Source organism: Calonectris borealis, chromosome 2 (assembly GCF_964195595.1).
Source record: "Calonectris borealis chromosome 2, bCalBor7.hap1.2, whole genome shotgun sequence".
Taxonomy (NCBI): Eukaryota; Metazoa; Chordata; class Aves; order Procellariiformes; family Procellariidae; genus Calonectris; species Calonectris borealis.
This window is the reverse complement of record NC_134313.1, coordinates 136,528,122-136,544,967: the sequence shown is the minus strand read 5'-3', so window position 1 is coordinate 136,544,967 and position 16,846 is coordinate 136,528,122. Positions and strand designations below refer to the sequence as shown.

General features: G+C 39.3%; 1 protein-coding gene across 1 annotated transcript in view; it reads left to right on the top strand.

Moving 5' to 3' along the window:
- The first annotated feature begins 609 nt into the window (after window positions 1–609).
- The window catches only part of ABCB5 (ATP binding cassette subfamily B member 5), a 35,379-nt gene continuing 19,142 nt past the window's right edge, over window positions 610–16,846 (top strand). The window contains exons 1-14 of the mRNA XM_075143610.1: window positions 610–658; window positions 1,719–1,806; window positions 1,931–1,979; window positions 3,012–3,165; window positions 3,624–3,690; window positions 3,926–4,117; window positions 5,280–5,451; window positions 6,458–6,582; window positions 8,893–9,067; window positions 9,999–10,112; window positions 11,005–11,115; window positions 13,509–13,634; window positions 14,920–15,123; window positions 16,355–16,525. Coding sequence (XP_074999711.1) covers window positions 610–658; window positions 1,719–1,806; window positions 1,931–1,979; window positions 3,012–3,165; window positions 3,624–3,690; window positions 3,926–4,117; window positions 5,280–5,451; window positions 6,458–6,582; window positions 8,893–9,067; window positions 9,999–10,112; window positions 11,005–11,115; window positions 13,509–13,634; window positions 14,920–15,123; window positions 16,355–16,525 — 1,797 coding nt within the window. The remainder of the gene's footprint in view (window positions 659–1,718; window positions 1,807–1,930; window positions 1,980–3,011; window positions 3,166–3,623; window positions 3,691–3,925; window positions 4,118–5,279; window positions 5,452–6,457; window positions 6,583–8,892; window positions 9,068–9,998; window positions 10,113–11,004; window positions 11,116–13,508; window positions 13,635–14,919; window positions 15,124–16,354; window positions 16,526–16,846) is intronic.

The window sequence follows — 16,846 nt, the reverse complement described above, 5'->3', positions numbered from 1 at the left end:
TTATGCATTTTGTTATCGTTATTATTTTAGCCTTCATCAAATTCATGTGTGGTTTTTGCTGGGCTTTTTTTTTTTTAAACCTGTATATGTGATACATCGAGAAGAAAAGCCTAGGGAAACTTGGAGCATCAGTCATTTACAGCCTCTACCTCTTGCTTAGTTGGTGTATGGCATAATGTGTACATGTATCTTTAGTAATCACGATCATGTTATGACTGTTCAATAAGTTTCAATCAAACATAAGATAATGACGGCAATCCTCTATTCTGTAATAGATCATCCACAATAATTTGTATATGAATGATCTAGGGATTTAGCATAAAAGACTACTAAAACAGGCTACTGAGTTAGGTTCCATTGTAATAGTTTGCACTGTTCTTAATATCTCATTAAAAGTAGTTCTTGATCACGCTGTTACGTATTGTTTTTAGTCATTATATTTAAGTAGGACAATATTAAGACCAAAATGTAATGAATCCTGGAAAAACCCACAAATGTTTTAAGTGTGAACTCTTTAAATATCTACTATTTCTAAATGTTTTGTTGCTTTTTTAATGCAGGTTTTGATTAATGTGACTATATCTCATAGGCATACAACAAAGAAGAACAATGAAGGACTGTGTTGTAAATTCCACAGAAAAGGACCTCTCCGACACTGGTAAGCCACAGGCATGAAAGTCGTGTGTGCGTTTGAGGAAAGTGTTCCACAGCTCCAAATCTAAAGGTGCATTATAAGCCTTTCCTGATTGCCAGTGGTTTTATAGGAGATAACAATGAGTTTCCAGTGAACTAAAGCTACCACCTAGAAAACATTTATGCATGAATCATTCCACCAAGTTCAACAAAACTCATTTACATGGGTAAAACTATTTAGGTGGGTCCTAGCCTGGGCATGAAAATGCGCCTAAGATAAGCTCAGTGAGATGGAAGCACATTATTGCCTTCCAATGGTTGTCTAAACCAGTCTTTACAGACTGACTGACATTAAAAACAGTATGTGGAAAATTCTGTTCATAGTGAGTCAGCAGTTAAAGTTAAGGTAAATGCAAATTGCGGGTCGCTGGTGTGTGGAGCCCTTTTCTTCCCATGTGATTCACAGCTGGCTCCCTACTGTGGTTGCCTATCAGTTTCTTTATCCATTTATTACATCTCATTTTATGCATTTAGAATCATAAGCTTTCTGGGGTAGGATTCCTCTTTTGTGTAGATTTCTAAAGCCCCTAGCACAAAGGAAGTGGGACATGTGGACATGGACTACAATAAAAAGAAATAATGAAGATGGTTATTATAGGCAAAGACATGATTCTTCAGTTAACTCGCATCTATTCTGTGTTACCTACAGCAATTATAACCTTCACTATGAGCACCTCCACTTATTTCAGTAGGGCTTCTCCTTGTTTGCATTCAGTTGTTTAGGTGTTTGCAGAATGAATTAATTCTTGCTTTTAGTCTTTGATAGCCTTTCTGCATAAATATATTTTAATTGTAAAAATGAAGTTTGTTTCCATCTCAGAAATGGAGTTGGAAGCTCTGGAGTAGAGGAGATGAACTGAAGAGAAAGGAAGCTTCAAGAAAAATTCACCAGGCTGCTCAAGAACATGAGAAAAACTGTTCTTTAGGCTTCAAATGCAAAAGAATCAGCAGGGAAAGTTGCAAGAAACTGGTACAAAAGATGGGTTATTACGTTTAAAAAAAAAAGTCTGCTTTTTATTTCACAGAATCTGCAAGCAAGGGATATGACAACCCTTCTTTCCAACATGATGAAAATCTTGAACAAGGTGACCAGTTAAAGCCCAAGAAAGAAAAGTAGGTATTCTTTGAACTTAACACACTGGCTGCTGGTGTACTGAGTGTATGGGGGCGGGGGAGACTTTAACAGAGCTTTGCTAGAAAAAACTCATCTTAATTAGTCTTTTGTATTTTCCTCTAGGAAGGAAAATAAGAAGCCAGAGAAACGGGTGGTTGGCATTTTTGAATTGGTTAGTGTCCAGTTTGATGGTCTGCTTTATATTTTCTTTTCGTTACTTGTCATTGTGAGTTGTTTACGAATTGCAATTAATAAGCAATCAAAAACTGGAGAAGAAGCCTGAGACCTATTGATGCTAGACCTCTTTAAAATTTGATCTGAGGGCAGTTCAATCTTAGTGCTGTTGGAGGATGAAGCTCACCCCTGCTGAGGCTGATCTAGGACATATATACTGCACAGGCCTTGTCTATAAATAGAGCCTTGGCTCTATTTATAAAGGATTTATCCTGTGTTTGACATCTGAAGGATCTGCTCTCTGAGAGAACCAGTGATAAGGTTTTGTGACAGTTTTCCATACAACAGCTATTTCCAAAGAACTCTTACACATGGACTTGCTTATGCTGGAACAAGAGAAGTTTTATTCTTCTCTGGTTTATTCCATGTCCATTTACACTTTGGAAAAGGGTTAGGACAGTCAGGAATAAAATGTTCTGATTTCAGATTAACCACATCCAGGAATAGCTATGGCAGTTTAAATTCACATCCTTCTTTAAACCAAACAAATGTTCAAGGGTAGACAAGCCTTAAGATACAATCTCTGCTGCAAACGTTTTCTACTGGTAGATATAACCCAGGTGCTGGTCAATAACTCACTCTTGTTTACATTTCAAAGGCATTATCTTAGTAAATATGTAACTTATTGGAACACAAAATACAATATATTGTACAGAGATCATCACTTAGAAACATGTAGGACATACCCGTTTTTTTTTTTCCTGCTGAGTTGGGGGAGAACCATGTGTCCTGCCAATATTCCCCTAGCAGCCTTACTGAGTACTGATTTAAAGATGTATGGAACCTACTACAAAATTCTTATGTTCTGAGTTTACCTTCAGTTGGAGTGTGTTGCTACTTAGAATACGTAGGTAGAAACAAAGCATGTTCCATAAGTCTGCTGTACTGTAATAAATATGTGAACTGTCAGGCATAACTTCACTCCTTTTTTTTTCTCTCTCTTCTTTTTCTTTTTTTAATGCTCACATAGTTTCGCTATGCTGATTGGGTGGATGTCCTTTTGATGGTAGTTGGTTTGATCACAGCTGTTGCAAATGGTACTGGATTGCCGCTTATGATCATTGTCTTTGGAGAGATGACAAACAGCTTTGTGCTAAGCGGCGTGAAATCAAATATGTCAGAAGGTAAAAAGTTAAAATGAGACTTCTCTACATACCAGTTATGTTTTGCTACAGGGGCTAAGATTTTTTTTTTCCCCCAGACTATGCACTGGTGCACATCTAAACAAGAATATAACGAGCAAAATTCATCCTGATGCAAATGGCCCAATTGTTTTAATCAATCTTTAATGGCTAGACCAGGACAAAAGCAGAGCATTGGATGTGCTGCTGTATGAATGAACTTCAACTTTGGCGACATAGTAAGGAGCATGACCACCTTCTGTGTCATCAGTTATCAGGCACTAATTACTGGAAGTTCCTTAAAAATAAATGTGTATTTGCTAAATGATTTTGTATTTTGCAAAACCCCAGCTGCAAAATACAAAACATTCCTAAACTGATGACCCTAGATTGCCATCATTTGTCTTTTACATACAATACTTTCACAAATATTACTAGGTTTTTTTTCTCCCCCCTCACAGATACTTCTGTAAATAGTTCCAGCTGTCCATCAATTCCAGGCATAGATGTAGAAGGTGAAATGACAAAGTAAGAGTTCTTTGTAGTTATACTGTTAACAGGCTATTGGGGGATTTTCTTTTATTGTGTTATCCCTTTGAGCAGAAGCCAAATGTTTGCCTTCTCAAAAAGGTTTCCCAATGATGTATCTCAGGCTTCTGTATTTACTTTGATGGGATAAATGAAGACTAATTGTTGCTTTGTGTGTCTAACTTCTCTCACAAGATACAGTGGGGTCATATGGCGTTTTGTTCCCTTATCACAGGTTTGCTTACTACTACGTGGGAATTGGCTGTGCTGTGTTGATCCTGAGCACCATCCAAGTATGGACGTTTTTGATTGCTGCTACAAGGCAGACAGCAAGGATCCGGCAGAAGTTCTTTTTTGCAGTCCTCCATCAGGAGATGGCTTGGTTTGATACTACCCAGATAGGAACGCTGAACACCAGACTAACAGAGTGAGGGCTCTGTTCATTTTTTACCCCAAGTATGACATTTAAAGGAAAACTGCCATTTATCTTCTATGAAATAGCTTATAGAGAGTTTTGGGTTTCTTCTTTTTTTGTTTTTTTTTTTTTTTTAAAAACCCTAAAACAACCCCAAACAAAAGAAAACAAACCTAAAGTATGAAATATTACAGCTCTGAGGGAGAAATTCATTATCCTTTTCAGCTCCATTTGTGCAGTTTCTGCGATATATGCATTGGAAGGGTTTTTGCTGTGAAATGCCCGACATTGGCTTTCTAATGTCCATGAAGTACGTGGCAGACAGTACTAGATAAACAGCTCTGCTGTCTCCAGCTAGTTTACAAACACTGAAAGCTCTGACACTTTATTGAATGGAAATGAGCTTGCCTTTACATCCAGCCAGCTCTCAGGCTGGACTCTGTCCAGTCAGTTAAAGTCTTTGGAGCTTTTCCATAGACTTAAATAGACTTAGGGATGAGGACTGTATGCCCCAAGATGCAATGGGACTATATGCATGAACACAGATTTTATTTCTTTTTTTTTTTCTTCTTCCCTGGATTTTAAGATAGCTTTGGACAGAGCTGTCTCCTGAAAGGTGTAAGAGAAGTTTAAATGAAACCACTCTCAGCTCTAACATCTGTATGTGCTGGGAAGAGAAAATGGGGAAGGAAATTTGTACAAAAAACAGAGGTTCTTCCAAATAACAGTTGTTCTGATAGAATGGAGATAACCCTAGATCTGAGTCTGTAGCCAAAATTAAGAACATAAAATGCATGAGAGCACTGAGTGGAAGGAATCATTTGTAGATGATCATGGGAGGTGAGGAGGCTGTTTGGCTGTTTACTTGTATTGCTCCATTTGGATGCTGGATAAGGAAACTAGGTCATTTGTGACCTAGTGACAGGGCATAGAAACAGCAGAGAATGATGGAAAATACAGAAAATGAGTCCTAAAAAATAGGAGGTTTCTGCTGTGTTTTGGCCACACAAGAGACTAATGGTACCGTTCAGTAGCTGTGGTTAGAAATTTCACTGTGCCAGTTAGGAAATGGCAAAGCTTCTGACATTAGGCCACACAGCATGAAACGGAGGGGGAGGGAGTTAGAATGAAAGGCATTCAAAGCTAACAAATCTTTTTTTATTATTATTTAAAGTGACATCAACACCATCCACGAAGGCATCGGAGACAAGATCTGTATATTTGTGCAGTTTTTTGCCACATTTCTGGCAGGGATTATTATAGGATTCATCCACGGGTGGAAGCTGACACTGGTGATTTTGTCAGTCAGCCCTCTGCTTGCTGCATCAGCAGCAGTTTGGTCAACTGTAAGTGTGCGGGGATTAATAAACAAAGCAAACCAGAAAAACATTACAACTCTCATGCACAGGAAAGGGGGAGACAATGGGAGAAACCTAGTGTGGTTTCTAAGTTGGGAGGCTGGCCCCATGCTTACGTTATGGTTTCCACTCCTCCTGTAGCTTTTCTCTGGATTCCCAAGCACGTACTTGTAAGGCATATTCCTTCTGTCCACACACTCTGTCCTTGCGCCATGTGGTGGAAGGGTAATCTGCATCAGAGCATCTTCCTCGCACAGCGATTTCCTGATGCAGAGGACTGGGGAAGCCCAGGCATATGCCTGTGCCCCTCTTCCCTCTTGGCACAAATGCCTCTCAAGCTCTTTCCGTCTGCACATATATGATACCGCATCTCTTGCAAATAATTTACCAAGTTTCATGCTGTGTACAGAGTAGACCGTAGGACATATATACAGCTGCTTCAGACTGGAGTGATATAAATTAGTGAAATATCTGGAGAGGTTTCCCTTTCAGATAGGAAAACATTTTCACCTTATGGTCCGTTGTAGGCTTTTATTCCTGAGTGGTAACTTACATATAATACTAGGGTTTTTTTCTACTTGAAGCATTTCAAATAAGCTAGGAAGAAGAACATTAGAAGCTGTAATGTGACTACCTTGCTTACTTCGATGCCTACTGGTGCTCTAGTTTCTGAACACCTCAGGCACCCTCCAGAGCAGCTACAGCACGCCTCCCTACCCACACACATCATAGGGTAGTTCATAGGCTGTCCTCAGCTTGGGAGGAAAGTGGATCAGTCATGAAGCTCATCTGATGCTTGTGTATTCTTTCTCTCATTGTGTCCTCATTAAAATGAATAAGCTGGATTTGGGGGAAATTCAGGGCACAGAGAGGAGTTGACTCCCTCTTTCCTAAAACCTCAGCTTGTGCCTTGAACATTGATCATTCTTATTCACCAATACAGTGTGCATACCTTTCAGTAGGCTGCAGTAACATCTGTTTTTCAACTCTCCAGCTCCTGGCAACCCTTACTGCTAAAGAGCTGTCTGCTTATGCCAAAGCAGGAGCTGTGGCAGAAGAAATTTTGACAGCAATCAGGACTGTTGTGGCTTTCAATGGACAGCAGAAGGCATTAGCAAAGTAAGTTTTCGAAATAATAATTATATTTAAAATACAGAAAAGGAGTTTGGCTGTGGGTTGGGTTTGTGGTTTGTGGGGTTTTTTTTTGGAGGGGCAGGGGAATGAGATTCTCTTTAGTGTCATTTTATCCTTCTATAAGTGAACAGCTCACCTGAAAATAAACATGTAAATAGACCTAGTCGGTGAATACAGGCTACTGCAGCCTACTCAAATTTCCCCTCTGATTGAGATCTGGAGTTGAATTTAAAGTGAAAGTGGTGGGAAGGTTATCTTTACTTAGTAGCCAAATGCAGCAAAGCATGTGATTAATTGCTTAATTTCTAGAACATGTGCACTTCTGTTCTGATCTTTGATTAATGAGCTTATATTTAAGCTTCACTGGATAACAGCCTTAAGTAAAATCACATCACTGGCTTTTATTACTTTAATGATTTGCAAATAACACTTGTAGTTGACCTAATCCAGTGTTGGCCCTAGTCACATGTAAAAGGTGAGGTGGATATGGCTGACCACAAATTTATTGACATATGTATAACTCAACAAGCGTAAACAATAACATTCAGTATACAAATACAGGGCATCACCAATATCATACACTTGGGAAAGGCAAACGGGAAGACCTGATCCATATGATCCATGAATCTCCTATCTTTTTCAACTCCCATGTTTGCTCTGGTCTTGTGTGAAATTTCTAAGGTGATGTTAGCCCTAGCTCGGGGTCCTACAGCCTGCTCCTTAGTTGTCTGCTGCCAAGGGCTGAGCTCTGACTATCTTATAGCACTTACTGGGATTTGTCCTTAAGTTGCAACAATATTAAGACCCTTTCTGCTTACACAGCAAAGGCAAAAAAGCCCCAAGATGGCCTAGATCAGCTGTCCCCCTCCTCCCCATCTTCTTCTTGGTCCACGCAAATACCAGTGTCTGAAAATCCAATGGTAGGAGCTGCTTCAAATTACTTTTTCTTCTTTTTTTTTTTTTTTTGAGGTCTAGAGACAAACTGATACCTGGGTAACTCTATGCCAGTAAGGCCTTTCCTTTCCTCCATGGTTGACCAGTCAGCCTCTTCCACAGCTCCACCTCCATTTAATGGTGGCTCTCCTAGGGACATCTTCTACTAGGGACAGATAAAATCCTACCAGGGACTGACTAGGGCATTCTGCAAACCGTGGATTGTGACTCCTACAGCTCTTGAACAATGGCCTCAGAGCTAGAAAAAGCAACCTTTCACTGCACAGTGCCTCCACTGACCACAAATATTTACACTTGCAAGGGACCTTCAGTCATCTTCTGTTTCTGGCAGTGGCTTGACTCTTTCTCTGTAGTCAAGTGGTCTTGTTACATTGCTTAAAGCCGCTTCTCATTCCCCTGGAGGACCTATGATGCTGCTGACCTGGAGGTAGGGTTTGGATTTAGGAACACAACCAAGCCAAAACATTTAAATATCTTTGAGTAACAAGTACAGCATTAGTAGCAGGTGAGCAATTTACATGAACAAAATTAATGCATGTTGTTTTAAGATTCCTTGCCAGCTGATTGAATTTCATGTCTTCATACTACAGGGATGTTTTGTATAGAAAATATGTATTAGGAAAAAGTGCAAGCTGCTGAGCATGTCACTGACAAGTAAAAAGATACATTATTCCTAGGCTATGCTTTCCATAAGTGAAAGCTATTAGCTGGAAACTATAGATGAATGAATATGAATTATCCTTAGAAGAAATAATTCTCTCATTGAACTTGTCAGTCTTTATACCGATCTGCTGTGTCCACTTGTTTGCTATATTGCCACATTAATCAGTAAACTAACCTGAGGGAAAGATTCCTGACTTCCCAGAATGGCCAGTAAGAGAACAACTCTGGCATCAGAGGGAGCTCTATTCGTTTACCTGCCTTCATCCTATGGACGCCTGGGGGTTGTTTATTGTTGTTTTGCCTTTTTTAAATGTGGAAGAGTAACTTTACCTTTGATAATAAAACTTGAAGGTTTCCTTTCAGGACTAATGCAAACAAATGGCTCAAGAGTGGCATCGTGTCTTCCATCATGATAACGAAGTCATGCTACTCAATTGTTTTCTAAATATGTCTTCCATAGTGGTATGACAATTTTGTTAGCATATGTCAGAGCAGATTTATTCAAAGGAATTATATCCCTACTAGTCCTCTGTCAAAAAAATATCTGTATTCTCTTTGTGAGACTTTAATTGCTTTTATGGCAGAAATCCTTTTAATTAAAAAAAAGGGCACTGGGAAATAACAATCAGAATGGCATGTGGTACCTGTCAAATTAATGGTTTCCTTATTCACTTTCAGATATGATGCTAACTTAGAGGTGGCTAGAAGTGTTGGAGTGAAAAAATCCATTACTACCAACACATCTCTAGGTGTTTCACAATTTCTTATCTTTGGATCCTATGCACTTGCATTTTGGTATGGAACCAAGCTTACTGCTGAGGAAGAAAATTATGACATCGGCCGTGTGTTAATTGTAAGTACAGCAACGCAGCTTTGAAAAATGCTCTGTAACATCAAAAAATAGTTATGTAAGTGGTGTATATAATTATCTCTATTTTCTGCCAAGTGTTTGCTAAATTAGCTGTTAGAGACTCGCTTGGTATACAAGAACTGAGAGGAAGGCATTCATCTTACCTAGCTTTTGATATAACAAGTTTGAACAGGACACGTTGAATTCCCACTCTAATCAATGGAGAGGCAAAAGTATCTGCATTTTGCTCACTTGTTTTGGACCCTATTGCAGGGCAGGATGAACAACCTAGAGCTGGTGGTTAGGGAGCAAAGACAAGTAACCTGGACTGCCAACAAAATTCTAGCTAGACACTAGGATTAAATGAATCCCACTTGCATGCTGAATGTGTACTGGGAAGTCCTCAACATCTCATTTAGCCACAATGTCTTTCGTGCATTTTGTTGTTGTTTACTTGCAAGCGTTTACTGTATATTACTGATATGTCTAAGTTGGTATTGGTTAGAGGATATTTAGCTATCTTCTTGCCATCAAAAGTTTGGCTACATACTTAACTTTCACACTCAAATGACTTCTGATGAGTTCTCCTCAGTATGAATTTCGGTTACAAAAATCTGGACTGAATTTTGCAATCCTCTTAACTTTGGGAACATCTGGAAAGCAACAGAGAAAGATATTTGTTCTATTTGTACATGATAGAAAATGCAAGAACATCAAAAAGAAAGGTCATTCATGCCACAAAACCATGTGTCAGTAGTTACCATTCACCCCAGGAAAATGGAGAGTGGACTGGAGCAACTCTGAAACGCATCTTTCACTTTTGTATTTAATCTTCCTGGAAAGGGTGCACTAGAAAGACTTGGGCATTTAACAGCTGGGCACTGGTGGCTCTGTAATCACTGTTAACTGCGATGCTTCCCTCTGTCTCCCGCAGGTGTTCTTCTCTGTGCTCATCGGAGCCTTCTCCCTGGGCCAGGCGGCTCCTAACCTGGAGAGTGTGGCTAATGCACGTGGGGCTGCCTATGAAGTATATCAGATTATCAATAAGGTAAGTATCTAAGTAAGTAGAAAAGAAGGCTTTCAACCCCACTTAATTTTTTTCCCTTTTTTTTTTTTCCCCTCGGGAGACATAACAAAAACACTCAAAAGGCCCTAAACAATAAACTCTATAGATGCCTACCACTGAAACCCATAATATTTACATTCATATCAAGAAAACTGCCTCTTTATTTGTTACAATGAATGTTGGGAAACCTGGCATGTGTATCTGAGATTTATGGATGCGGTCTTTCTCTAATATTAGACTTGCAACTCCAGAGGGAAAGTAGTAAGGCACTATAATATTTTTTTAAAAATGCATCTATGCACAATTTCAGCTGAGCTGGTGGTTTTTTTTTTATTTGGAGTAAGGGGGAGTTGGTGAGGAGGGGATTAATAGTGCTATTGAAAGCTATAATAATATAAAGCTGCAGTGCTGACGTTGCTATGAAAAAGGTTTTCCACATTGTTATTATCTTGGTCTTGCTGTGTTATGCAGCAATTGGATATCTGTGCCTAAAAAATATTTTAAACAAGTAGGACTAGAAAGTTCATGCAGAAACAGCTACATTGTTCTTCTTGATGTGAGCATAAAATCCTCTTATATGGATTACTGAGGGCCATGTTTTGGCTGCAAGATAGTACAGTTAAGTTCTGCAATTACAGATTTTCTGCTGTGATTTTGTGGCATTTGAAAATGTACTATATTTATCAAAGTAGAATTCACAGTCAGATGTTCCCCTGCATTCAGCATCCTGCGAGTAAAATGCAGCAGCTCTGCAATGGTGTACTGCAGTGTAAACCAGCAGCTGAGAAAGTAATGCAGAGAACAATGTATCCAGCTGAAATAACAGTTCCAAAAGTGTAATAACCAGCAATATATTTTAAAAACCTCTTTCCAGAAACGGCTCATAGATAGCAGTTCTAAGGAAGGCTACAAACCAGACAAACTCATAGGAGAAATTGAATTCAGAAACATCCATTTCAGTTACCCATCCAGACCTGATGTTAAAGTAAGTGTTTGTTTTAGATTGATCTACTGTACTGAAATTCTGCAACCCGTATCCGTATTATTTGTCTAATCTTGTTGTTGTTCTTGAATGCAAAATGCATTCCTATCTTGGGAGATGGGACATTTTTTCCCCCAATAGTGCACAAAGACAAAGCTCTAGATCTACTGCCACTGACTACCTGCTTACCATTGTCTGCTGGACAAAGCGAAGAAGAATAGGTGTTGCTCCTAGTCTGAATTTCTGTGAACAACAGCTCTGATAAATGAAATAAGATTTTTCAAGATCTGTCATTAAAAATTCCAGACTTTACATAGTTAAACCAGGAAGTTGCTCTTTCCAGTCCCCCACAGTTCTGAGTTGCTGTGATATCCCATGTGAAAAATGACCTGTGAGATAGGCTTTACAACAATATGCCATTAAATGGATTGAAACATATCCTCCTAAATATACATGTGGAAGTCAAATGTTATTTTGGGCAGATGTTAAAATTGCTGTTCAATAAACTGATGTCCCTGTTCTTTACCAGTTGAACTTCCTTTGGTACCCTTACTGCACAGTGCTATGTACGTCATGTCATGGTCATTACTTTTGTGGTGAATCAGTTGGTTTGACCTCCCTACCATATTCAACAGTTTATAATCTTTTGAAGACCTTGATAAAAGTGAAAGGAAAAGGGATTTGCTGCTGTTGTTACTTGATGAAGAAAAAGGTAGAAATAGAGATTTCAGATGTCAACAATCAAAAGCTGGACATGCCAATTAAGTTGTGAGAATATGAAAGTTCATATCACTGTGGCTATTTCTTCAGATGGCTCTTCCCACCTCAGTCATCTGAGGTCTGTCTCATTGTGCACCAAATCTGTTTCCAGGACACTGGGGCTGCTGAAGAACAGACCCAGAGCTAGTCTTTCTGCCTATCTGAAGTCAGTGCAATGCATCTTCTTTCATTCTTGACTCAGAAATCAGAAGTGACAGAGTAGACTCTTCATCCTTCTTCCTAAAAATGCTATTCAGACTGATGAGCTATGTTATGGGTCTGCACGCCAAATGGGAGGGAAATAAGAAATATTTTGGTGTCCTTCCCAAATCTACTGAGTCAGCAGCTCTCCCTACTAAGAGTATCAACATTGTTTAATAGAGCCAAAAGGAATCAGCAAAGATGTGTAGGAATTATCCACAATCTCTCAAGCAATTGATGCAACACAGTGTAATCCCCCCCTATCCAGGCTAAACCAAATCAAAAAGATCTAAGGAATCTAGTTATTGTCAGTTTTAATCTTGACAACACCTTGCTAGATAAAAGAGAGTTAGAAATAGCTTATTAGGTGGTTGTGACTACTTGCATCTGGAGAAATTATGGTATCCAGGATATAGTTCTTACTTGATAATGCAGGCACCAGGATATCAGCTTCTTGGAGATACAAACCCTGCTGGATGTAACACAGGGAGAAGAGAGCAATATTGCAACTATTTTAATCTCTCATTGCAAAAACATGTGTAGGCAAAATTATAAATCAGCCTGGTATAAACAAGAAGAGTTCCCATAGCAGCCAAATATTTTGGCAACTACACAGCGTTACTCGCATATGACATGGACATCTTTTGAGGTAAAATGTTCCTAAATGTGAAAATGGCAATAAAGATATTAATCTGTAACTACTCCCCAGGCTGCTGAGGCTGTGAAGAATAACGATTGGGATTTATTAAGGGCTTTCCAGCAGTTACCTTGTCAAAACAACCATTTATATTCTAAATATAGAAAAAAGCAGGCTTGTTTCTCAGCAACAATGCTTAGCACCTTAGAAGTATTTTTCTGTGAGATTCATAACTAAGTGTTATGCCATTGTCTAAGCATTGGAAAATGGAGGACAGCAGGAGAACGTGAGATCCCAAGCCTGCTACCAGATTACACAAATTGGAGAAAAGGAGCTATCAAGTTTAGAGTACTGTGGCTGTGTCTATATTAGCTGATTTGAGTGTGCTGGGGAATTTTCCCAGGCACTGGAATGCAATGGTCTATGCAAGGGAACTCTTAAAATGTTTCTTGGCATGAACTTGGCCTGTTCCAGTTATCAATCTTCTCAAATAATTCCCAGGCTTGGTTTGGTAGCCAGAAGGATCCAGGGACTGTTCCCAAAAGGCAGGTTGCATGTAGCCATCCTGTTTTGAAAACTAATACACTTCACAAGCATAGATGCAGGCTTTTTCATATCAGTGCCCCAGAATATTCCCATATACAATTAGCTTACTAATATTCCCCTACCTTCAGACTGCGCCCCTTACTACTGCCTTGATTATTGCTACCATTTACCTTGACGGACTGTTCTCTAATCAAACTTGCCAAACTAAGATTTTTTTTTTTTTTTCCCTTTTTTTCCACACACACCCCCTCAGATCCTCAAAGGTCTAAACTTGAAAGTTCAAACCGGGAAGACCATTGCTTTAGTTGGTGCCAGTGGCTGTGGAAAAAGCACTACTGTTCAATTGCTGCAGAGATTCTACGATCCTGTCCAGGGAGAAGTGAGTGCCTGCAAGTGAACTGTAAAAACGGAGAGCTATTGGGATAAGCATGAGTTTCCCATATTGACTGAACCTTGATTTTTTTTTTAATTGAATTTGTGCATATCTCTGCATAGTTCAGTATTTCCACAATTTAAATTTCAAATGAACTATCTTATCCTGTTGGCTTGATTTCATTATTCTCCTCCTTCTTGCAGTACTATGCCAGAAATAGCAAGTAACACAAATCTTTGAATAGAAGCAAGATCTGAATTTAAAATTATTTTCATCAACAATTGGCTTTTAAGGTTCTGTAAACTTTTTTTAAGCAAAGCATAATCCGACACTGCTCTGCTGTATTTTGCTTTCTTTTCATTGAACATGAACTGAAACCTAGAGAGAGTTTTCCTATTTTAAATGGTTGTTTTCTTGGCTCATTTTTCTCTATCTGCTAACCCACAGCAAAAGTTTCCATCATTACACATTGTACATCTGCTCTACCACTAAACACTAGATCCAGTCAGTAAATCGTAAATACTTCTCAGAAGAAATTTCCAAGGGGAAAAAGGAGGAAAATAAACAATATATTTTTAAGGAAAATGTTCTTTTTATACTTAATATTTGAAGAATGCTACTTAGTAGTTGTTACTGCTAGTTGGAACTAGGTAAGCATTTCAAATATTAAACTGAACTATCACTACATGATGTATCAAGGCGGCTATCTATTATCAACACAGTTGTTTCTTAAACTTATTGTTTCTGTGGCTGTTCATTCCTGTCCCCATCCCTCAATTTGCTGTTCATCGCCTGTGTAATGTCAATGTTCATAGGACCACATTGCAAATTATCTAGGTTAAAAATAACTTTCCCTTTCTTTTTAATCAACTTGGTCTATTTATTTGATGTGGTATAAAGCACAGCCACAGATGCAATTGTGTAGCCACAACTGCAAGGGCAGCAAACTGGCACAGGGGCATGAGAACAAGGTAAAAAGTATGCAGGGAAGCTGGAAAACTCTTAAGCCTGCTTGGACAGCATGGTTAATGGGGGAAGAAAAAAAAAAAACACAACAGAAAAAACCTGATGTCTTCTCTGTTTATGCTGCTCCTCACCATTCTCATTCTTGTGCAGTGAATGGAAAAACTACAGTTGTAACCTCCCCCAACAGAGTTTTCTACTAAAGACAACATTTTTTTTTCTTTTTTGTCCTTGAGGCTGATACTTAAGTCAAGTAATAGTAATTAATTGATTTATTATGAACAGAATGCATTTCCTCAACTTCTTTGACATATGCTTTTCCTCTCAGGTTACCTTAGATGGTCGGGATATTCGGACACTTAATGTAAAGTGGCTACGAGAAAATATTGGTATTGTGAGCCAGGAGCCTGTTTTGTTTGCAACAACAATAGCTGAGAACATTCGCTACGGCCGAGAAGATATTTCTGATGCTGAAATTGAGCAAGCAGCCAAGGAAGCAAATGCTTTTGACTTTATATCTAGACTGCCTGATGTGAGTCCATGAACTTCTTTTGAGTATAAGAACGAAAGGTCCATTTAGGCCGGTGTCCTGTTTCTGAGAGAGAGAGTATGGGAATACAAGTTGTAGTATAACTTCCCAAAATACTCTTATAGCCTCCAGCAGCTTTCAGTTCAGGGACTTTCTGGATTAGATATTGTGCCTTTGTTTGGTTGCCCTCAAAGGATTTGTGCCTAAGTCTGGAAAAAATGTCAATGCCTTAACTCAAGAGAAGGGAAGCTTCACAGCTGTATTACCATCCCTACCCATCTCATGAGGCATGGGAAGAGTTGGTCTTTTAAAGAGAAGATCCAGAAATCCAAAACCCTTTGTCAGGAGCTGTCTCCACATTCAATAGAAAATGGGGGTTGGAAGTAAATAAGTGAACCAAGGTCATTTTTAGCAGCTGGGAACTTGAGCTCTCCCTCTGCCTGAGATTGACAGCTTTGAGTCCTCTCCTAGCAGTAGATGCCTTATTCCTTTCAGGGTGGGGACGAGAAGTGAGATCACTCATTCAAAACACATCCTCAAGAATGGGTGCTGATGTGTCCACCCTTTTGGTCCTGCAACTAAAAAGATGTGGAAAAAGTGCCCACTTGGGATTTGATTTCAAATTCTTCTACTACCTCAGAGAGCTCGTCCCTCAACTCTCAAGCATGTGCCATTTTTAGCGTGTCAGTCTGTTCCAAGGCTCCTTCTTCTCAGGAAGTTATTTGATCATATTTACTCTTAAACAGCTATATAATAAAAGACTATAGTGGACTTTGAGACTTGCCATTTTGGAGTGAGTGACAGTCAGTAGGAACCAAGCCGTGGCTCCAAGGGGGACGTCTCAAGTTCAGAGGAGGCAACGCTATAGGTCTGGTGGGTTCCTATGATCCCAATCCTGTTGGAAAGGCAGGCAGTCCTCAGTAAATACACATGCCTTTTACGGGCTTGTCTTGAGAAAACCCACGGTTTGGAGCACTCTCTGAGCAAGCAGTAAAGATCAAGATTTTAAAGAACCATATGTTCAAAGTTAGGCATGTAAAGCATGTAATGGGGGTAGGAGGGCTTTGCTAAGGGCTGGATGAATAACTGTAGTTGCATGTTTGCTCTGCCCATGCTCAAGTCAGCCGGATAAAGCTACCTCTTGTCTAGAAGCTGAGTACTTACGATAGCACAGAGAAGTGAGGATTTCACTTGAGACGTCCCACAACTTCTGCTTTCTTTTCTCCTTTCTCAGAAATTTAACACCATGGTAGGGGAAAGAGGGGCTCAACTGAGTGGAGGACAGAAGCAGCGAATAGCTATTGCCCGTGCCCTAGCAAGAAATCCCAAGATTCTTCTTCTGGATGAAGCTACGTCCGCACTAGATACTCAGAGTGAATCCATAGTGCAAGCAGCTCTCGATAAGGTAGGAGTCATGTTATTAAAGCTACCAGTTGCCATGAAAAGGTGCAACAGCACTTAAGAAAAACCATACAATTTTCAGTGCAGGTTTCTACTGGAATCAAGAACACTGGAAAATAAAATTTGGATGGATGTTTTAACAAGGAGTTTAAATGATCAAAATTTTACTTAGGAATCATGTCTATTTGGGTTTTTTTTTAGTGTTATTACTAATTACCAAGACACTTCCAGTCATGTGTAACTGTAACTTAGGTCTCCTGCACTGCCCTCCTCAAATAACAGTTGTTCATTTGCTGGTGAAATATGGATGGCATCTTATCAAGAC